Here is a 22,306-nt window from a genome sequence, read left to right as displayed (position 1 = left end):
TCACCAAGAATGTATTCGGGTTAACAGATAATATGTGGGCGTAACTATAGCCTGTGTTTTCATGATTTCCGGAAGATATTATCGGCCTACACACAGAGAGAGAGAGAGAGAGCTTAAGATAATACCAAGGTGTCTTCCTCCTTACAGGTAGAAAGGGCGGGAAGATTGCACTGGGAAAGGCGAAGGGGCGTGGTTTATTATCCGAAATCACGAGACGACAGTGCTACCCGGATATTCTCTGTTACCCTGCAGGTATTATTGGTTATACCATAAGTAACATAATAACAATAAGTATGACAATTAACGAGATTTACAACCAAACTGATTTTCATAGTTATTGCGTAATCAAGATTTTTTCTCAGCCCAGAGCCCTCTAGTGTCTAAAATACGCGAGACTTCCGCTAAGCCGAAATACATGGTTTCCGATAGATAGGCGGAATATTAGGCTAAAATTATAAAAATTAAAATAGTTTTTCCCGGCACCACGAGCTCATATTTTTTCATCACGCGTGATTCGCACGCGGGCTTCAAAACAAAGCCAAAGCCCCTCGCGACTCCAGAACGTGCTCTCCGATATTAGGCTTAAATTTTTATCAAAAAGTAGTCATCCAAAACGGTAAGTCGCGAGTCCCAGTCACAGCTTGAAGAGAGTATCAGTGACGGAAAAAGGTTCGGTTAGAAAATTAGCATTAAAGCAATAGGAAGTGTCATACTTATTGTTATTATGTGCCTTTTGGTTATACCTATGATAGCTTCGTATTTCCGTGGATCTAACACGGCAGTCTCCCCGTTTCTGCTCCTTTTGCCGGTGAGTGTGGAGTTTAGTAATTCGTCCAGAGTAAAAACGTACAGAAGCAATTTACGGGCGAATTTCTTGCCATTGTCGCAAACGCTAATAAGATCATTGACTAGAGTGGCGTCCAAAAGGGTGCCATTGCCGATATCAACCTAAGCGAATTAGAATAATTTTATCAAAAATCAAATAAATGAATTGAGATAAAATTTCTAACTTTTTCCTCGGTTTGGGGCAAGCAAAATCCATTTGGTTCCAGGTTTCGGTTGCGATATACGTTCGAACCTAACGAAAAGATATACACGAATTTAACAATAAACCTGCTCTAAAACGCGAAAGAAGAGCGTGCAGGAATGTAGACCACATTCTTAAGGTCGTTGACTTTTTTAAATAGAAAACCTGATTTTATCTTATTTTAATTGATTTTTACACATTTTATGCCTCTTTGTCCTCTTAAAGTGTATTGGTAATTAAATTAATGTCAATTTTATTTCATTATTAATTGCGACTATTTCACTCTGAATTTTGTTTGTAAATTTTCCTAAATGCATAAAAGTGTGATAAGCAGAATAAATGGTTTAAAAGTCATGGTAAAATCAATAATTAATATATTTTATATAGAAAGAAACCAGATACTACATGAAGGTAATTAAAATTGTTTACAACGGCGAGTTTTCGGACTGCAGTCTGTTTTCAAGCCACGATTCAAATTAGACTCGCCCTTGTAAACAAATTTAAATGTTATAATTTTAAATAAATATGTTTCATGAAGTATCTTGTTTCTTTCTATATAAAATATTTCCCCGCGTTATTATACTCGTTATATCTTAAATTCCACCGTAAATATGGGAATATATCAAAAAAAACTAATAAAAACCAACAACATTTTTTATTCATCTTAACTTAATGCTTTTTAAAACAGGATGCAAAAATTTTAAAATTGATGTAATTTTTTCTTAATTTCGCAGATTTTAGCTTGAATGGAGTTTCGAATTTCTTCGTAAGTTGTTTCAGGGTAAAGTTGAGTTGTATAATCTGTATTAATTAATCAACTTCGTTTAGTGGGATTTGTTCGGTATGTGAAGACGAAAAAATACCTTGGCCTACCAACAATTGGGTATCTAGTTAACAGATCCACACCTCTGATTGGAAATAAACACCCACAAACTATTTCCTACCTACAAATAGAAATTTTCTCTCTAAAATACTTTTCTGATGACCAATCGAACTTTCCTATGAAAAATAATTTTTCAACATATTCAATAGAATTTTCCTCTTCAAAACTATTTATTTATATTTAAATAGAATTTTCCTCTCAAAAACTACTTTTCTACCTACAAATCGAACTTTCCTCTAGTGCTTAAAATAGTTTTTGATAGCACAGCACCCCACACAAGGAGAACGCAACTCGTCAAAAGTCGTGGATTTTCTTGTGTACATTTTTCATTGGCTAGACGCTTTAGCGCCTGCTGCCGTCGGAAGGGGAAAATTCGGAAATTGTCTTCCCCCCCCCACCCGTAAAACGCTCAGCGTAAAGGCTCGTGACGCTCGTCCAATGAAATTCGTACACAACTCTTCGTTAGCGTGTTTAAAGGCTAGCTGCGTTCTCCTTGTGTTTGTTGCTCCTAGGTTTTAGTGAGTGCAAATGGAAACACAAAAGTGTGGAACCGAAACTAGAATCCAAGACGGTAGCCATCACGGTATCCTTCCACCGTTAAGGGGCATTAAACTTCGTTTACAAATCAATGAGCAATGTCCGTCGCCAGCTTATTTTCACTTGTATTTTTATGGTAAATTAAAACGCTTTCGAAAGTATAAATAGCGCTTACTTCAGCGAAATATTGATAAATTATGAAATATTCGTTTCGTAATAGTCACGTACTTGAATAAAATCATAATTTAAACCATTGAGGAGTTTCCTATAATCATGGAAACTATCTGCCTGAAGAGTACAGATTTCAAAATTTGAGAAAAAAATTTGTTTCGGCGCGTTTCTAATTATTTGTCAGTGTATACCATGTTTAATGCCCTGCAAGACAGTTTTGTTTTGCCGTACCAACGACGGCCTGGTATCGTACGGGATCCAATCTGGAGTTGTTGCTGAGGTGCCTGCCGTTGGCTCCTTTCCCGTAAAGGGTCGTATTCCGAAACTCTTCGACGTGGAATACCTCCATGAGTATTTTCCGGGCAAAATGAGAGCCCTTAGGAGACTTGTACAAGGCGGCATCGATAGCTGTTTGGGCCACCAGTACGCCATTCCCTATGTCCACCTGCGCAGTGTTAAACCGTCAGTTTTCGAGAGAACAGAAATAAACGCGAAAGAAGTTTACCAACTTTTTGATCCGAATCCGGCTGTCCGAGCGAAAATATTTCGTATTGCCCTATAGACGTAAGCAAACATTAGTCGAAGACCGTAATATCGTCGAATAATGATTGATTGACAAAATCGTTTCTTGATTTCAAAAGCATTTATTCGATGAATTTAACGAAGCGAAATTCAAATAAAGGAAAATTCTACAAATGGCTATGTTGATCGCAGCTGCTTTTGATGACGCCGTTTTCGGTGACCAATCTGGCTTTGCAGAAGTCTTTGAGATAGTTGACGCATCTCCAGTATTCGGACCTGACTAGATTATTTCTTCGATGGCTTCCGTTCCGGTGGAAAGCGAAGCCTTTGTAGCGCAGCGTCGGAATGCCCCGATAGTTTTCCACCATTACCAGCATCTACGAAAAATAAATCATACTCGTTATGTTGGTTCGTTAACGCGTATTAAAGACGGAAATATTTTTAAAAAAGGCGTTATTTACGTTGGAATCGTCCTGACTCTCCGAATTTGATTGATAAAGACCTTCATACGAGATAGCTGGAAATGTCGAATTCGCGTTAGGTTATCCTTTTGGCGCTTATTTAAACAAAATGTCGGATTGTATTACTAAAGACAAACGAATTTTATTTGAAATTACTTTATTGAAAGGGCTTTACAAATACAAAATAATTCTGGATTTCAAGGTAGGCGAGCCTCGTCCAAACCTATCAGTTAGCTGGTTCTGACTCGCTTCTTAATTTCACGCATTTTACTGGTGATGGTGTATATTATTTCGTCGTACGTCGACGTTGGGTACTTGCTGAGACAAAACTCTGAAATAAGCCTAACTGTTAAGCCGGGAAGAGGTAATAACGCGAATGTTTGTGATATGATCGTACCAACGACAGCTTGTAGTCTTCGAGGATCCAAACGATCACACTCGTCGTAACTACCGCTTTCCGGTTTCCATTCCCGACCAATGATCGTGCAAGTACTTAGCTCCTGCGCATCGAACACTTCCAATAGCAGCTTCCTGGCGAAACGAGTACCGCTGGCGCACCTGATAAGCATATCTTTTACGAAACGTTTGCTGATCAGGACGCCGTGTCCAATGTCCATCTAAGAACCACATTATAGCGTGTAAATGTCTCAGTTGAAAACTGTACGAGCTAATTAAAAACGAGCAGTCTTACGGTATCAACGGGTTGGAGGGATTTCCAACGTGACTCCAAAATGTTAAACCCTGCGAGTAAAACAAAACACTTGACTACAGATAGATGTCTCGGAATTTGAAGCCGTGTTACAATTGGAATTTAGTCTCCATCTAATTTATGCCATTTATGTTTGGAAAATTGAGATTAGACGCGTAGGCGGTAGCTTAGAGAAATAAAATTATAATCAGCTAGGCTAATACCCAATCAAACGACTTTTAAAGTGAATAATTGAGGTACCCTGGTTACAACGCGTAGGAGGGTGGTGGTAAGTCCTTCAATAGAAAGCGGTCATGCTGTAAAACAGTTTAAACGAGTCACTATGACATCAGCCGGAGAATGGAGGGTAAAACACCTGGTCATAGAGGGGGCTCTAACTATCATCACAGTGACGCCTTGAAATTGCATTACAACATGACGCCTTAGCTTTTCTCCATTGCAGCAGCCTCACTCTTAGTTGCCCTTTACCGGTAAACATAAAAGCTATTTATAGACAAAGACCAATCCCAATTGTAACTCTCTTTGTCTAACTTTTCCTTAAAGAACATATATTATAGCAAGGTGAAATGAAAAGACGCTTTAAAAAAGAATTAAATTCTGTTTATTCAACGTAGGAAATGGGGGAACAATGAATGGTTGAGGGTTCCAGCCAGGCCCTTCTCTGGACTTTAGACAATCGACGGTCAATGTATATTACAGATTTAACGATCCGAAAATATCCCGCAATTTGTCAGATCATATTCGTGCTGTACGAAATAAAATATAGCGTACCAATCATGGAGTGATAACGCACCAAGTCCAACTATGCAGATGTATTAACGTCAAAATACCACTTTTTGCCCATCACGGTGAAATTACGGAGTTCCTGAGGCTGGAACACTTTCAACAAAAGTTTCCGAATGAATCTAGTGCCGCTAGGGAAAAGCTTCAGTTGATGCTTGAGAAACGACGCGCTAACCATTACTCCGCAAGACCGCGACACTAACTTTATAATCACTACGGTAGTCGGTTCGTGAATGTAAAAATTGCCCTAGTAGCTTTTTCATTGGGCATCGGAACACGGGTTAGGATATTATAACTCAAACAAGCTCTTATTCGTAAGAGGTATAAGCGATGCCAGAAGAATAAGCCTCCTTAAGGCAGAAGTTATCATCGTCTATTGCTAAGTTTTTCGCGAGCTTCTATTGCTTTTTCTACAGACATTTTGGAAGGAAAAATAGTGCGGGCGAAATACATCATATGGTCACTTTCTAAGACTGTAATATAAGAAATATATACTTTTATATAAGTAAATACTCCTACATTCGCCAGGGAAAGTTTTTGAACCGCGATTTTGTGGGCATAGAAAACTTTGGCGATGTTTGTCTCGTAAGATAAAGATTAGATAATAAAGAAAAGCACACGGTATTTAGACATTAATTATTTTTTTTTATATAGTGGAAATTACTAAAAATTCCATTTTCTATGTCGCCTAGTCGCTTTGTGGTCTCTTTCTTCTCTGATTTTTTGCAGAATGGTCGTTTTTAAGTCGCGTTCCGTCGATCCGGGGAAGTACTTCTCGGTAAATTCTGCGAAAATGAACAACATTTACGTCACAAATGAAGCGAATTTCATTGGCCCGCAAAAGCAACGTACCAAGCATGGCTCGCAGTTTATTAGAATACCAGGGAACTCCGTCGCGATCAAAGCATTCGATTTCGTCCTTCGAAAACATGTTCAAGAACAGTTTGCGAATGAAAAACGTCCCCGATTTAGGCTTCAGGGAATGGATGGCGAAAATGAAAGAGCGTTCTAAGCGAATCCCTCCGCCGATGTCAACCTAAATCCAAACATCAAGATTCAGAATAGGCGAGGGGCTCAACCACTCGCGGATTTCTCTGCACCCACTTTTACTTCGTAATATTCAAAAAACGGTCAAATTTAGTAAGATAATAAAATGCACAACTAAGTATTCTAGTGTGTTGTCAAGTTTTTCCGATTGTTCGCGTGTATTTACAAAATATTTTATGTATTACGCAAATATCATGATTTTTGGTGTACACTACTTAGTAATATCAAATCCAAAGATGTAGTATTGTGTAATACCGCGTATTATCAAATATTTAAGAGTAATTCGGTAATACCAAGTATTTTCGTGTAACGTTAATTTTTGTGTATTACCAAGTATTTTCGTGTAACGTTAATTTTTGTGTATTACCAAGTATTTCGTGTAACTGTATTACCAATTATTTACATGTAACGGTGTATTACCAATTATTTTCGTGTAACGGCGTATTACCAAGTATTTTCGTGTAAATGCGTATTACCAAGTCTTTTCGTGTATTACCAAGTACTTTCATGTGTTACCAAGTACTTTCATGTGTTACCAAGTACTTTGTGTGTTACCAAGTACATTCGTGTATTACCAAGTAACTTTCGTGTATTACCAAGTACTTTCGTGTATTACCAAGTACTTTCGTGTATTACCAAGTACTTTCGTGTATTACCAAGTACTTTCGTGTATTACCAAGTACTTTCGTGTATTACCAAGTACTTTCGTGTATTACCAAGTACTTTCGTGTATTACCAAGTACTTTCGTGTATTACCAAGTACTTTCGTGTATTACCAAGTACTTTCGTGTATTACCAAGTACTTTCGTGTGTTACCAAGTACTTTCGTGTGTTACCAAGTACTTTCGTGTGTTACCAAGTACTTTCGTGTGTTACCAAGTACTTTCGTGTGTTACCAAGTACTTCCGTGTGTTACCAAGTACTTTCGTGTGTTACCAAGTACTTCCGTGTGTTACCAAGTACTTCCGTGTGTTACCAAGTACTTTCGTGTATTACCAAGTACTTTCGTGTATTACCAAGTACTTTCGTGTATTACCAAGTACTTTCGTGTATTACCAAGTACTTTCGTGTATCGTATACTACCAAACTATTATCATACATTACCGAATGTTATCGTTTATAATAATACTGTAGGTACTATCAATTTTTACCGTATAATAATCACGTAATATGAATTCCTGGAAAAATGCATAATCTCAAAAATATTTGGTATATTACAGTATTACACAGAATCTACGAACCCTGTGTAATTTAGAAATAATAAATATCGTATTATAAAATAATAATATGTATTCCGGTGTACACAATATCGTTGAGTGGTTAGCCTCCTTCGAGAAAGGGTAATAACAGGGAAGAAATATTAACGACTCAAAAATATAATACTAACAGGGGGTAATGAAAGGTCTTCGTTTCTAATCCGTTCCCAAAACGATTCAGTGGAGTCCAAGTCTGGTAAAAAGCCTGAAAATGAACAACACATCTTAAGCGTTTTTATTAAGCGTAGCACACCTGCTAGCCCCCGCCCATCAACCTATAACGTTTAGTTTAAAATGTCTGTAAAAACAAGACGGTCGAAGCTATATTTCGTTAATTGAAACGGTAAAAATATTTACGAACAACGTTTATTGCTAAAAATACAGAAAATACACGTTACGGTGTAAATGGGATGTGGAAATAAGTAAATGAATCTTCACAGAGAAACGCCTAATTCCCAAACTTTCATCTTTAACGCGGTCCTAATCTCGCTCCTACTGGTGCGAGGGAAGTATTTCTCGGTAAAATCTACGCGGGGAAACAGAAAAATAACCCGTGATTACCCTATAGTATTATCATAAGTAACATAATTCTTATAAGTATGACACTTCATATTCTTTTTATAGCAAATTCTCTGTTATAGCTTGACCCTCTCCCGGCCAACTTCGACTTGGATTCGCAACTTTGGCGTATTTAGGCATTCCGCGAACTAAATCTTCAATGTCGTAACAACTCTGACAATCAGTCAGGTGATATTTCTTCCTAATTGACAAACTTATTGTCATTATGTCACTTATGGTGTTGTTTTACAGTCTGAATGAATCGCATCCTACCGATAAGCGCGTTACACTTCTTGCAATTTCTGGGGAGTCCTTTTTTCTTAAGCAGCAGACGTTCTTCCTCCGAAAAAGCTTCCTTGAAGATTTTCCGGACAAAGAAGGTCCCCGAATTAGGTTTCCTGAGATAGATGTGGTAGATGAAAGACGATTTTAATCCGAGACCACCTCCCAAATCCACCTGGCAAACGAAACTCAGTGATTGACAGTCGAATTATTGGCGGACATAGACTACGGTTACATGGAGCTCGGAGCGTCGACGTAAGGAAACGTCGACGTTTATTTTTCTCATGTAACCACACGAACGTCGACGTTCGAAGAGATACGTCGACTTAACGAAAACTACCTCAAACCGTCGATTTAACGCCTTACGTCGACGTTCGGCGCTGCGTGTAACCTCTTTACGACGACGTTTCCTTGGCCAGTAGGGACTTTTCCTACCGCATATCCGACTGTTCCGAAATAAATTCGTTTTAATTAGAGTTTTTTATATTTATTAATATTTATTTACTATTTATATTTATTTTTATATTTATATAATAATTATATAAATATTATTTTATATACTTAATTTTATTTCCTATTAATTTATAAATAATTTCAAATATTTCGAAACATTTTACTAACTACAAATTGCAATTTATAATTTATGAAACTTTTTAAATTATACTGAAAATATAATGAACATAATTTATAATTAATTTATATAATAAATTATTCAACGTATGAAAGATGTCATTTTATATATTATTATTATATGAAATACTTGATATATTTATATTTAAAAATGTATTATTTTATAATTGAATAGCAATAGAAACTTTACTTAAAATTATATACTAATAAAACGCAAGTAAAGCATATTTTTAAGGAGCGGAAAAATACCCTGTTTTGGAGGGAGAAATCCGTTGTATTTTTTGAAACGACGATCATGTAACCAAAGAGTATAAAAACTACGTAACCTAGAGATATAATGACGGTCGAAAGCAGTAAAGGAAGTTGTAGCAACCGGGGGGGAAGTCACTCAGTGAATTTGCACTTCAAATTTCGGTACCGCAGCGCCACTACGGCAGTTTTAAGTGGCAATCATTTTGATTTAGTTCAACATTCTTGAAAATTCCTTAAGGAATTGGTTACCTTTAGGACTTGGCAACGTTAGAGAACAAACGCCTTATTCTTCACTTTTGGAAGTGGGGTGGCGGAGTGGTTAGCACTTTCGCCTCGCAGCAAGAGGAGCCGGGTTCGATCCCAGCTTGTGGCACTGGGTGAAAACTCGGAACCACTCCTTCTGCGTTGAGTTTGCAAGTTCTCTCCCCACTGGTTTAAGGGGTTTTCCCCCGAGTTCTTCGGTTTCCCCTTCCATACAAACTTGTCTAGGTTAACGGTAATAGTTAGTGTAGGGAGCTGTTGGCTCGATCTCGTGGCATGCAGGGCTTGCCACCACCCTCCTACGCATTGTAACCCGGCCACCTGAATTAAGGGCTTCAAAAGTCGCATGATGACTTAGGCCTAAGGTGGTGCCTTGGGTATTAGCCTAGCTGATTATTAAAATAAACACCGAAACAACGAATCCACAAATTCTAACTAAAAAATTCACGAAACAGTAACCAATTACTGTCACTTTTTTGAATTAACAGATATTAGACAAAATGCCAAATTTAGCACCTCCGCAACACCGTAACTGCCATTTTTCTCCGGTTTTATTATTTATTGTACTAAATACTGCCGTAGTGGCGCTGCGGTACCGAAATTTGAAGTGGAAATTTACTGAGTGCCTCCCCCCCCCCCGCGGTTGCTACAACTTCCTTTACTGCTTTCGACCGTCATTATATCTCTAGGTTACGTAGTTTTTATACTCTTTGATGTAACCGCTCCCCTTTTCGGAACGTCGAAGTTCGTCGAAAGTCGACGTTTCCCTACGTCGACGTTCAGAGCCCCATGTAACCGTAGTCATAGTTGGAAAACCAATAACCCACGTATAAATCTTCGTTTCCCATCTTTTCCCAAAATTGTTCGGCGGACTCATTGGGGTCTTCGTAGGTTAAGTCTATCAAGTTGCGATCAATAACTGGCTCCAACTTCCAATGTTTCACATCTGCAATATAAAATTATCGCTTTGCTTTGAGAAAAACGCCGCTTACAAGCGAATGTTATCCCAAATTATAAGGACGAGAAATACATTATGGGTTGTGTATCATATATGTTTATTTGTTAACGAATTTCGTTACATTTCTCTTATATCCCATTTCTTTTAATTTATTAGCCAAGGAATTCATGATATCAGATCGCCTTGAGTCTGGGAAGCTCTTCAGTGTGAAATCTGCCATGAAAATGCGTGTCACTAACTTTCAAATTAAGACCAAGGAGCTAGCCACTTCGAATAAACCATGTGCAACAGATTTCTTATTTATAAATATTGATATTTCTATTGAATTTCTGTATTTACGGATTTCCCAATCGATCCCGAAATATATATTTCCCCGATCCTTCCCAAACATTTCCCCGATCCTTCCCAAACATTTCCCCGATCCTTCCCAAACATTTCCCCGATCCTTCCCAAACATTTCCCCGATCCTTCCCAAACATTTCCCCGATCCTTCCCGAATATTTCCCCGATCCTTCCCAAACATTTCCCCGATCCTTCCCAAACATTTCCCCGATCCTTTCCGAATATTTCCCCGATCCTTCCCAAACATTTCCCCGATCCTTCCCAAACATTTCCCCGATCCTTCCCAAAAATTTCCCGGATCCTTCCCAAAAATTTCCCCGATCCTTCCCAAAAATTTCCCCGATCCTTCCCAAATATTTCCCCGATCCTTCCCAAATATTTCCCCGATCCTTCCCAAATATTTCCCCGATCCTTCCCAAATATTTCCCCGATCCTTCCCAAACATTTCCCCGATCCTTCCCAAACATTTCCGATATTTACGATTCTAACCAAACATTTCCAAAATATCTCCGATAAATCTATTGATTTTGCAATATTTCATCAGATTTCCCGAGATTTAAATTTCTGCTGATTCCGGCTCGCCACATGTACGTCGGATTTCTGAAGTGGCTAACCCCTCGATCGGGACAACGGCGCGTGCAACGAACCGAGAAGGGCGTCGACGCGGACCCTGTCCAGCGGTTTCTTGACGGGTTGGTTCTTGAACGGTTTCGACCGGCCGCTGAGGGTCGAACCGACCAACTCGTCCTCGGTGAACAATTCCAGCAACAGCTTTCGAGCGAAAAAAGTGCCAGTGGTGGAGTTGGCCAGAGCGTGGCTCAAAGCGTCGTTGCGCACGTAGACGCCGAATCCAATGTGGACCTGCAAAAGAGCGACATCTTCAACACGGCGATTTCAGCGAAAGGGTTCTCCACGGCCTACCGTTTCGTGACATCCGAGTTCCAGCGGTACTCTACGACTTGATTCGGCATACGCGCGAGCCACGTCTTCGAATATTTCCACATCAGTTCTCGTAATTGCCATGGAATTTACTGTAAAAAAATAAGTTATTATCAGTACCTCTTCTGACTTCAGTCCCTCCCTCTTAATTAATCAAATGCAAGTAATCAGACACGACGTCAAATTCTAAATATTTTATTGAGGTATTATACGTGTAACAATTGCAAAATAGTTAATAAAAATCACGAAAAATACAAATACTTTGAAAACGTTATGATTTGTGATCTCGATAGTAAAAATGACAATTTCAAATAAATGATAAATAATAACGAAAAAAAAGCAAATACTTCGAAACCTTTCTTTTGATTTGAGAGCTCGGTAGTAAAATTGTCACAATTTTCAAATAAATAACGAAAAAAAGCAAATACTTCGAAACCTTTCTTTTGATTTGAGAGCTCGGTAGTAAAATTGTCACAATCTTCAAATAAATAACGAAAAAAAGCAAATACTTCGAAACCTTTCTTTTGATTTGAGAGCTCGGTAGTAAAATTGTCACAATTTTCAAATAAATAACGAAAAAAAGCAAATACTTCGAAACCTTTCTTTTGATTTGAGAGCTCGGTAGTAAAATTGTCACAATTTTCAAATAAATAACGAAAAAAAGCAAATACTTCGAAACCTTTCTTTTGATTTGAGAGCTCGGTAGTAAAATTGTCACAATTTTCAAATAAATAACGAAAAAAAGCAAATACTTCGAAACCTTTCTTTTGATTTGAGAGCTCGGTAGTAAAATTGTCACAATTTTCAAATAAATAACGAAAAAAAGCAAATACTTCGAAACCTTTCTTTTGATTTGAGAGCTCGGTAGTAAAATTGTCACAATTTTCAAATAAATAACGAAAAAAAGCAAATACTTCGAAACCTTTCTTTTGATTTGAGAGCTCGGTAGTAAAAATGACAATTTCAAATAAATGATAAATAATAACGAAAAAAAAGCAAATACTTCGAAACCTTTCTTTTGATTTGAGAGCTCGGTAGTAAAATTGTCACAATTTTCAAATAAATAACGAAAAAAAGCAAATACTTCGAAACCTTTCTTTTGATTTGAGAGCTCGGTAGTAAAATTGTCACAATCTTCAAATAAATAACGAAAAAAAGCAAATACTTCGAAACCTTTCTTTTGATTTGAGAGCTCGGTAGTAAAATTGTCACAATTTTCAAATAAATAACGAAAAAAAGCAAATACTTCGAAACCTTTCTTTTGATTTGAGAGCTCGGTAGTAAAATTGTCACAATTTTCAAATAAATAACGAAAAAAAGCAAATACTTCGAAACCTTTCTTTTGATTTGAGAGCTCGGTAGTAAAATTGTCACAATTTTCAAATAAATAACGAAAAAAAGCAAATACTTCGAAACCTTTCTTTTGATTTGAGAGCTCGGTAGTAAAATTGTCACAATTTTCAAATAAATAACGAAAAAAAGCAAATACTTCGAAACCTTTCTTTTGATTTGAGAGCTCGGTAGTAAAATTGTCACAATTTTCAAATAAATAACGAAAAAAAGCAAATACTTCGAAACCTTTCTTTTGATTTGAGAGCTCGGTAGTAAAATTGTCACAATTTTCAAATAAATAACGAAAAAAAGCAAATACTTCGAAACCTTTCTTTTGATTTGAGAGCTCGGTAGTAAAATTGTCACAATTTTCAAATAAATAACGAAAAAAAGCAAATACTTCGAAACCTTTCTTTTGATTTGAGAGCTCGGTAGTAAAATTGTCACAATTTTCAAATAAATAACGAAAAAAAGCAAATACTTCGAAACCTTTCTTTTGATTTGAGAGCTCGGTAGTAAAATTGTCACAATTTTAAAAAACTTGTTAAGAAAATCACGATTAAACAAAGACTTTAACAACGGGCTTTTGATTTGAGGTATTGGTAGTAACTTGTCACAACTTCAAATAGAAAGAAAAACAATTATTTCGAAAACGTTCTTCTGAGTTGCGATATTGGTACTAAAAGTAAAATTTTCAAATAAATGATATAAAACGCTCTTTGGAATTGAGGTAAAAATGGCACTATTTCAAATATATGCAAAAAAAAACGTAAAAATACTTTATCTTTTGAGTTGAGATATTAGTGGTAAAAACGACACCATTTCAAATAAATTCCAAAACCAAACGTAAAATATACTTCAAAAAAGATCTATTGAGTTGACATATTTACGTTAAATTTTCAATTATGCTACTAAATAACGTACAAAATACTTCAACAAAGATCTTTTGAGTTGAGATAATAGTGGTAAAATTGAAAATTTCTAATATATGTTAAAAAAAAACAAGTAAAAATAATTCAAAAAAGATCTTTTGAGTTGAGATATTAGTGATAAAATTGACTTCATTTCAAATATAAGCTAAAAACTAACATAAAAAATACTTCAAAAAAGATCTTTTGAGTGAGTTGAGATATTGGTGGTAAAATGGCATAATTTCAAATATATGAGCAAAGAATAAAACTAATGATTTGATTTGATAATTCATACAAAAACGTAAAAAACCAATAGTTTAAACACTAAACTTTGATTTGGGAAATTGTAGTAAAATTGGCACAATTTCAAATACAATATAAAAGGTAACATAAAAATACAAATTCTTAAAAAAAAACTTCGTTTCTGTTTGATTCGAGATCTTGGTAGTGAAAGTGTAACTTAAAAGATATGATAACAAAAATGAAATGACGATTCCGTGGGCTTTCAACATGTGATGTTTCGCGTGGTCCATCGGCCTGGAAAACGATTTTTCGCAATAACGGCAAAAAATGCGGTTGATATAATGCTTAGATTTCAAATGCTTTATTAGCTTGACCGCACATGGGACACGTCGTTCATAGTAGAAAGGTCTGCAATATATTGCAGTTGCTTAATTGCAAAACGTTTTGTGAGGTAAATAATTGTCGTACATGTAGAATGATTCTCGTGATAGCGTCAGCTCAAAGTAGGTTGTTATTAACGGGGTTGAAATAATAAAAACAAAACAACCAAAAGGTTAGAAATGCCAATTTTATTAACTTCGAAAGAAACAAAATGGTCTCAAAAGTGTAACGCCATTACGCCCACACTCAATACATTTTCTTTCTAGCCAGGCTTTGGGCTAAGCAGCTGGCGCTATTGGTGTGCCTACGAAGATTGGATTTGTACTTAAAATGACGGGATTCTCGGCCACACTTGGGACATTTGCTTACATTTTCACCTAGGATAAACCAAAATAAAAACTAAATTAAAATGAAATGCCAACTAAACTTAACGGTTTAGCAACTAGACTGATAGGTTTTCCAATTAGAATGATAGGTTTCTCAAATAGGTTTAAAGGATTTCCAATTATAATGATAGCTTTTCCAATTAGAATAAACGGTTTGCCAATTATAATAAAAGGGTTGGCAATTATAATAAAAGGGTTGGCAATTATAATAAAAGGGTTGGCCAATTAGAATAAACGGTTTGCCAATTAGAATTAACGGTTTGCCAATTAGAATAAACGGTTTGCCAATTAGTATAAACGGTTTGCCAATTAGAATAAACGGTTTGCCAATAAGAATAAACGGTTTGCCAATAAGAATAAACGGTATGCCAATAAGAATAAACGGTTTGCCAAATAGAATCAACGGATTACCAAATATAATGAACGGTTTACCAAATATAATGAACGGTTTACCAAATATAATGAACAGTTTACCAAATATAATCAACAGTTTACCAAATATAATCAACAGTTTACCAAATATAATGAACAGTTTACCAAATATAATCAACAGTTTACCAAATATAATCAACAGTTTACCAAATATAATCAACAGTTTACCAAATATAATCAACAGTTTACCAAATATAATCAACGGTTTGCCAAATAGAGTCAAAGGTTTGCCAAATATAATTAACGTTTCGCCAAATATAATTAACGTTTCGCAAAATATAATTAACGTTTCGCCAAATATAATTAACGTTTCGCCAAATATAATTAACGTTTCGCCAAATATAATTAACGTTTCGCCAAATATAATTAACGTTTCGCCAAATATAATTAACGTTTCGCCAAATATAATTAACGTTTTACCCAAAAGAATTAACGTTTTGCCAAAAAGAATTCACGTTTTTTCAAATAGAATTAACGTTTTGCCAAATAGAATTAACGTTTTGCCAAATAGAATTAACGTTTTGCCAAATACAATTAACGTTTTGCCAAATACAATTAACGTTTTGCCAAATACAATTAACGTTTTGCCTAATATAATTAACGTTTTGCCTAATATAATTAACGTTTTGCCTAATATAATTAACGTTTTGCCTAATATAATTAACATTTTGCCAAATAGAATTAACATTTTGCCAAATAGAATTAACGTTTTGCCAAATAGAATTAACGTTTTGCCAAATAGAATTAACGGTTTACCAATTAGAATCACCGGTTTACCAATTAGAATTAACAGTTTACCAAATAGAATTAACAGTTTACCAAATAGAATTAACAGTTTACCAATTAGAATTAACAGTTTACCAATTAGAATTAACAGTTTACCAAATAGAATTAACAGTTTACCAAATAGAATTAACAGTTTACCAAATAGAATTAACAGTTTATCGATTAGAATTAAGTTTACTAATTAGAATTAACAGTTTACCGATTATAATTAACAGTTTACCGATTATAATTAACAGTTTACCGACTAGAATTAACAGTTTACCGATTAGAATTAACAGTTTACCGATTAGAATTAACAGTTTACCGATTAGAATTAACAGTTTACCGATTAGAATTAACAGTTTACCGATTAGAATTAACAGTTTACCGATTAGAATTAACAGTTTACCGATTAGAATTAACAGTTTACCGATTAGAATTAACAGTTTACCGATTAGAATTAACAGTTTACCGATTAGAATTAACAGTTTACCGATTAGAATTAACAGTTTACCGATTAGAATTAACAGTTTACCGATTAGAATTAAGAGTTTACCGATTAGAATTAAGAGTTTACCGATTAGAATTAACAGTTTACCGATTAGAATTAACAGTTTACCGATTAGAATTAACAGTTTACCGATTAGAATTAACAGTTTACCGATTAGAATTAACAGTTTACCGATTAGAATTAAGAGTTTACCGATTAGAATTAAGAGTTTACCGATTAGAATTAAGAGTTTACCGATTAGAATTAAGAGTTTACCGATTAGAATTAACAGTTTACTGATTAGAATTAACAGTTTACCGATTAGAATTAACAGTTTACCGATTAGAATTAACAGTTTACTGATTAGAATTAACAGTTTACTGATTAGAATTAACAGTTTACCAATTATAATTAACAGTTTACCGATTAGAATTAACAGTTTACCAATTAGAATTAACAGTTTACCAATGAGAATTAACAGTTTACCAATTAGAATTAACAGTTTACCAATTATAATTAACAGATTACCAATTAGAATGGGCAGTTTACCAATTATAATTAACCGTTTACCAATTAGAATTAACAGTTTACCAATTAGAATTAACAGTTTACCAATTAGAATTAAAAACAAAATGGAGTTATTCGAAGTAGTGAGTTTTATTAGTACACTTAATCAGTTCGGACCGTTTGGTGTAAGATCGAGGGCAAAGAGGGCTTTGGAGTCTGTTGATCCTGTGAGCTTGCCTAATGTGGCACTCCAAGGTGGACTTGTACTTAAGACGTTGAGCCTTTTTCCCGCAAATATAACGCGTGAGCTCATATTTCGCAACAGGAATAAATTAAATATAAAGCTGGCAACTTGTTTTAATATTGTTAATATTAGTTTTTTCTTCGAAAAAAAAAGACAAACGTGAAATAAAAACGCTAAGTTATTTTTATTGCTTTAAAAAAAAGATACAATGTTGTCGGATTTAAAGATTTTGAAACCTAGGTAGGCCGTGTTTGGCCTCTAAATGATTTTCGAGTTCGTAATTTCTCGCGAAGGATCGGGTGCAACGCGGGCAATTGAAACGATTCAGAAAATGGTAAGATCTTAAATGGCGATCGAGTTGAGACTTAAAGTGGAACTCCATTTTGCAAATCGCGCAAAACACGGCTGGTCGATCTGAAACATACCAAGCTAACGTTGTAAATTTCGTTAGAAAAAGGTTCGAGTTAAAATATTAAAATCTGAACTTCCAGACAATAATCTAAAAACGTTTATAGTTATTATAGGATGAAAATCTCGAAACTAAATGGTCTATTTCACGGGGTTATTTTACGAATTTTAGATAGGGTATGCATGTTTAAAATAATTTGACGCAAGGGTAGCCAGAATATTTTCATATTAAAATTTTCTGACTTTTCCCTGCCTTTTTAAAGCCAAAATAAGACAATTTTACCATTATATATTACTTTTATCAGAAGTTAACAAATTTAAATCAACTTATATTTAAGTACAGAGGCTATTGCAACGTTAAAATAATTCACAAAACTGTCAAGGAATTAAATAATAATTACAGAATTAGTCATATATCTGGAGTAAAACCTTTAAGAAGTCAAGAAAAAATTGAATTCCCTGACTTTTTACAAATTCTTAAAATTCCCCGACTTTTTAGGCCCATTTTTAAATTCCCTGACTTCTCCTTGGCGTGTGGCAACCTTGAGTTAAATATAGGAAATGTAGGATAAATTGAATGATAGGAATCGATACGACCATTAAAGAATTATAGGATCGCTGGGAGTTCCGCGAACCGCGCTTATTGTATCATTTTCGCCAGTATGAAATGAAGGTCACATTTGACGTGATAATACTTTATTAATAAATATGTCCTCCTTTAAAGGAGTGAATACGATGCTCTTTGGCTAAATGCTTCACCAAATTATATTCTCTGGTGTAGCCGGTTCCGCATATTTTGCAGATGCAGGTCGGTCCGTTATGACCATCGAGGTGCCGTTTCAAATGCGACTTCCAGGCGAAAGCCCGACTCCTTTTACCGCAAACGGGGCAGCAATGCACGCTAAAGCCACTTGTCGCCAGTTCTGAAAATATCAATACAGCGTCTTTGAAGACAATTTCGTTAACGCCAAATTGTCAAACAACATTCAACTTAACCGCGGAATTATGGATATGATATTTAAAAATATATATTTTATACGCGCATAGTTTTAAGCTTGGAGATAGGTATTTCCAATTCTTTCATATAAATTGACACGCGCAATTTTCCGCACGGTCTCTAAAATAAAGAAATAGCTCGCGCTCTTATAAAACTAACATAAACACGTGACCTCCCATATTTTATAACATCTCCTAGGTGTTTTTTTTTTCTTATCCCAGGATTTCGGAGTAGGGTAAGAAGAGTAACGCTATGACGTCAATTTACTCGGATTCTGTGGTGTCAAATAGTTTGAGGCGGAGTAAAAACATTTTTCCAAAATGGCTGCCTGTGGCCTTTTTAGCGGATAAACTCTGGCTAGCAGACGACAAAATCCGATTTACTCTCTTTACACCTCCTTTTTAGAAGGAATAAAAAGAGTAGCCCTAATGAAGATTTATGTAGTCGGCCTTTAAATCGGATTTCTATTGATTTTATTTCATTTTTTTAACATTTTATTATTTTATTCTTGATAATTTGATTAATAAAGAAGTGCTGCAGTAATGTAAACTAAAACTTCAATTAATCTTAATTAATTTATAATTTAGTTTAGTTTGCCCTGAAATGACATTGCTAGATAAAATAGTTCTGTACATTTGCTTAAATACATTAAAGTATAGATTACTTGATTTAAATCGAGATTTAACCAATATTTAAAAAATATCTTAACTTAAATCTAGATTTTAATCAATATTTTTAAAATATACCGATTTAAATAGAGATTTTAAGCAATGATTTTTTTTAAAAAAATCAGTTGATTTGAATCCCGATTTTAATCAATTATTTTTTTGAATCACTTAATTTGAAATCGCGACTTTAATCACTTATTTAAAAATCCCTTGATTTGAAACCACACTTTAACCAAATATTACTTTAAAAATCACTTGATTTAAATTATTTCTTTAAAAAATCAAATGATTTAAATTATTTTTTTAGAAATCTTTTGATCTAAATTATTTCTTTAAAAAATCAAATTTAAATTATTTCTTTAAAAAATCACTTCATCTAAATTATGTCTTTAAAAAATCACTTGATTTAAATTATTTCTTTAAAAAATCACTTGATTTAAATTATTTCTCTAAAAAAATCACTTGATTTAAATTATTTATTTAAAAAATCACTTGATTTAAATTATTTCTTTAAAAGAACACTTAATTTAAATTATTTCTTTAAAAAATCACTTGATTTAAATTATTACTTTAAAAAATCACTTCATTTAAATTATTACTTTAAAAAATCACTTCATTTAAATTATTTCTTTAAAAAATCACTTGATTAGAATCAAATTGATTAAAATCAGACCACCCTAACTCTCTCTTTATCAACTCTATCGTAGCTAAGGAGTTAAAGATGGCATAAGCATTAGAAATAACCCTGTAACGATAGTTAAAATTTGATATGAAAAAAATATTTTGCTCGCGCTCCAAGTCCGAATTTCGACAGCGAGATGAGAGAAAATAATCAATAGCAAAGGTCAGTCCCCCCCCCCCCCCTCTCAACTCTATCCGGGCGAAAGGGTTAATGATGAAATAGAAACTAGCGTTAACCGACAGCGCGCTTAAAGGCGTGGGTAATGGATAAATTCGCGACCTGTGTGAGCCGAGCACGGCCACCAGTATAGTCCATAGGTGCGGGAGGAAACATGGAGAGGTTTTCAAGGGGGAAAAGGCTCGAATTTAAAATCAATAAGGGTCCGTTGCTCTTTTGAAATTTCTCACTCGATATTCTGGGTTTCCAAGTTGGGGGTTTTTTTTTCTTAATAAAAATCAAACCAATCGATTTTTTTATTTTATTGAATTGATTGATTTTTATACCATTAATGGATCTTTTCCTGTATATTTAACGCATATTTTATTATTATCAGTTAGCTAACCTTGAATTAAATGAAATCTGAAATAGTTTGCTCAGATTTTCTGTATTTTATTTTTTTAAGAAGCCCATTTTTTGACATTTTTGATTCCTCCATTGAAATACATAATGTGATTTAAATCAATGATTTTTTTAAATTCACTTGATTTAATAGTTGATTTTATAAAATGTCTTTACGCTTGCCCAACTTGTTGAAATGTTGCCCTGGAATAGTTCAGCCAATGCCTAAGAATGAGTTCATAAACTCTTTAGTGGGAGAGAAAACGGATCCACAGCTGAAGCGGGAAGGCAACATTTCAACAAGATGGCCAAGGTTATTTTATAAAAAGAACTATTCTGCCAACCATGTTTTTAGGGGGTTTTTCAATAGAAATATATTGTCCACTATTTGCCACGTTTGCAAAACAGATATAATTATTCTGATTTAGATACAACACGTAGCTTCGTAGGATACCCGTTGTTTTGTTAAATACACGTTATAAAAAATGGTGCAGTGTTACGTACGTCATTAATACCCCTATATTAAAAGGTGGGTAAAAATGTCGACCCACCCTACGAAATTTGAATTTATACGCGTAGTTTCTTATTGATCTTTCATATAAATTAAAATTTTGGTGGGTGGGTCGCTATTTTTACCCACATTTTAATATAGGCGTATAAAGTGTTAAATTTTACTTTCTTAGTAATACAAGTGGAAAAAATTTGAGGCGCGTTTTATAGGGAAATTCGCAGTCTTTCGTATACATTAATTTAAATTATTTTATATAAATAATATTTGAAAATTTTCAGGGAAAAATTGGCTATAATGTTAACAAATTTTATCTTGAAATTCTAAAAAAAAAAACGGGTGAGATTTACTACATTCCTAACCGTAAGAAAATCCACCACTACAATACACGCGAAATTATTTACGAACGAGCCCCGAGACAATCTCGAGAATGTAGTTTAATATACAGGATACGTAATATTGCCCTAACGTACCGGTAAACCGGGTTTTCAAGGATGAAATAGTCGGTAACAATCGAACTACCCTGTACTACGTGAGCGTACGCGAAAAGGGGTAACTTTTCGTAGGAGTGAAGCGCTTCAAATCCGGTTTCGACGTGGGCTGAAAATGAGACCACGACCTAACATAGCGGAATAAGAAAGGGGATGGGGTACGGGCTACGTAATTTCCCCCCCGTTTGACTGAAACAAAATGGCCAGTCAGCTAATATTATAATATAGAATCCCGGCAGACTGAGCGCTTGCGTGAACCGAGGGGGGGGGAGGAAAGGGGAAAGAGATAATTTACGTCGAGGCAGCCTCCATAAAATCAATACCGAAATGAAATAAAACCGTGGCATGCAACAAAATAATGACAGCAAGGCGCTGCCATGCGCTTAGCGATGGCTGCCATTAACTCACTGGTCTTCTACGTAATGAGCCCGTTCCAATAAAATATCACAGCCAAATCACAAAATTTGCTTTATTCCGTAGAATTAGAATTATTAGATACATGCAATATTCCAAGAGTCAATCACTAAGGCAAAATTGGTGTATAGAAGGCCTTATGAAACGAATTAACCAAAGAGTTATTAAATTTAAAAATATGTTAAGTCTACAAAACGCGTATGGGGAATGGATTGGATTTTAGCTTTATTGCGCGCAGACTTTTTAAAAAGCATGTTCTCCCTACCTGTTT

At 34.9% G+C, this 22,306-nt stretch overlaps 2 protein-coding genes and 1 long non-coding RNA gene across 4 annotated transcripts; all 3 read right to left on the bottom strand.

The window, feature by feature from the left end:
• Nucleotides 1-1,667: 1,667 nt before the first annotated feature.
• Nucleotides 1,668-3,209, bottom strand: LOC149923483 (uncharacterized). Its single transcript, XR_016476841.1, has 3 exons — nt 3,128-3,209; nt 2,850-3,063; nt 1,668-1,828 (listed from the first exon to the last, which is right to left on the bottom strand). It is a non-coding gene; the product is annotated as an uncharacterized LOC149923483 (long non-coding RNA).
• Nucleotides 3,210-3,730: 521 nt separating this feature from the next.
• On the bottom strand, nt 3,731-4,367 carry LOC149923482 (uncharacterized). Its single transcript, XM_090159818.1, has 3 exons — nt 4,293-4,367; nt 3,999-4,218; nt 3,731-3,932 (listed from the first exon to the last, which is right to left on the bottom strand). Exons 2-3 carry the CDS (start codon nt 4,216-4,218, stop codon nt 3,832-3,834), a joined length of 321 nt encoding a protein of 106 aa, XP_090015944.1. The 5' UTR covers nt 4,293-4,367; the 3' UTR covers nt 3,731-3,831.
• A 508-nt stretch (nt 4,368-4,875) lies between these two features.
• Nucleotides 4,876-11,854, bottom strand: LOC149923481 (uncharacterized). Of its 2 annotated transcripts, none has more exons than XM_090159817.1 (7): nt 11,601-11,854; nt 11,327-11,557; nt 10,207-10,550; nt 8,228-8,411; nt 7,528-7,601; nt 5,946-6,129; nt 4,876-5,878 (listed from the first exon to the last, which is right to left on the bottom strand). In XM_090159817.1, the coding sequence occupies exons 3-7, from the start codon at nt 10,225-10,227 to the stop codon at nt 5,757-5,759; spliced, it is 585 nt and encodes a 194-aa protein (XP_090015943.1). In that variant the 5' UTR covers nt 10,228-10,550; nt 11,327-11,557; nt 11,601-11,854; the 3' UTR covers nt 4,876-5,756. The 2 variants fall into 2 exon arrangements, with proteins under 2 accessions (XP_090015943.1, XP_090015942.1); XM_090159816.1 differs by having other exon boundaries at nt 11,327-11,540; nt 11,601-11,848.
• Nucleotides 11,855-22,306: the final 10,452 nt, after the last annotated feature.

The sequence above is a fragment of the Leiobunum rupestre genome, chromosome 10, assembly GCF_980474605.1.
Source record: "Leiobunum rupestre chromosome 10, qqLeiRupe1.1.hap1, whole genome shotgun sequence".
NCBI classification, from domain to species: Eukaryota; Metazoa; Arthropoda; class Arachnida; order Opiliones; family Sclerosomatidae; genus Leiobunum; species Leiobunum rupestre.
Note: the sequence above shows the minus strand (reverse complement) of the source record. Positions and strands in the feature narration are given on the sequence as shown.

Coding starts and splice junctions, on each gene's coding strand:
- LOC149923481 (XM_090159817.1), bottom strand. CDS start 10,227: ATGGGAAACGAAGATTTATAC. Junction 7,602..8,227: donor GAAGTGTAACGCGCTTATCG/GTAGGATGCGAT, acceptor GTTCATTTTCAG/GCTTTTTACCAGACTTGGAC. Junction 5,879..5,945: donor TAAACTGCGAGCCATGCTTG/GTACGTTGCTTT, acceptor TCATTTTCGCAG/AATTTACCGAGAAGTACTTC.
- LOC149923482 (XM_090159818.1), bottom strand. CDS start 4,218: ATGGACATTGGACACGGCGTCCTGATCAGCAAACGTTTCGTAAAAGAT. Junction 3,933..3,998: donor AAGACTACAAGCTGTCGTTG/GTACGATCATAT, acceptor GGCTTATTTCAG/AGTTTTGTCTCAGCAAGTAC.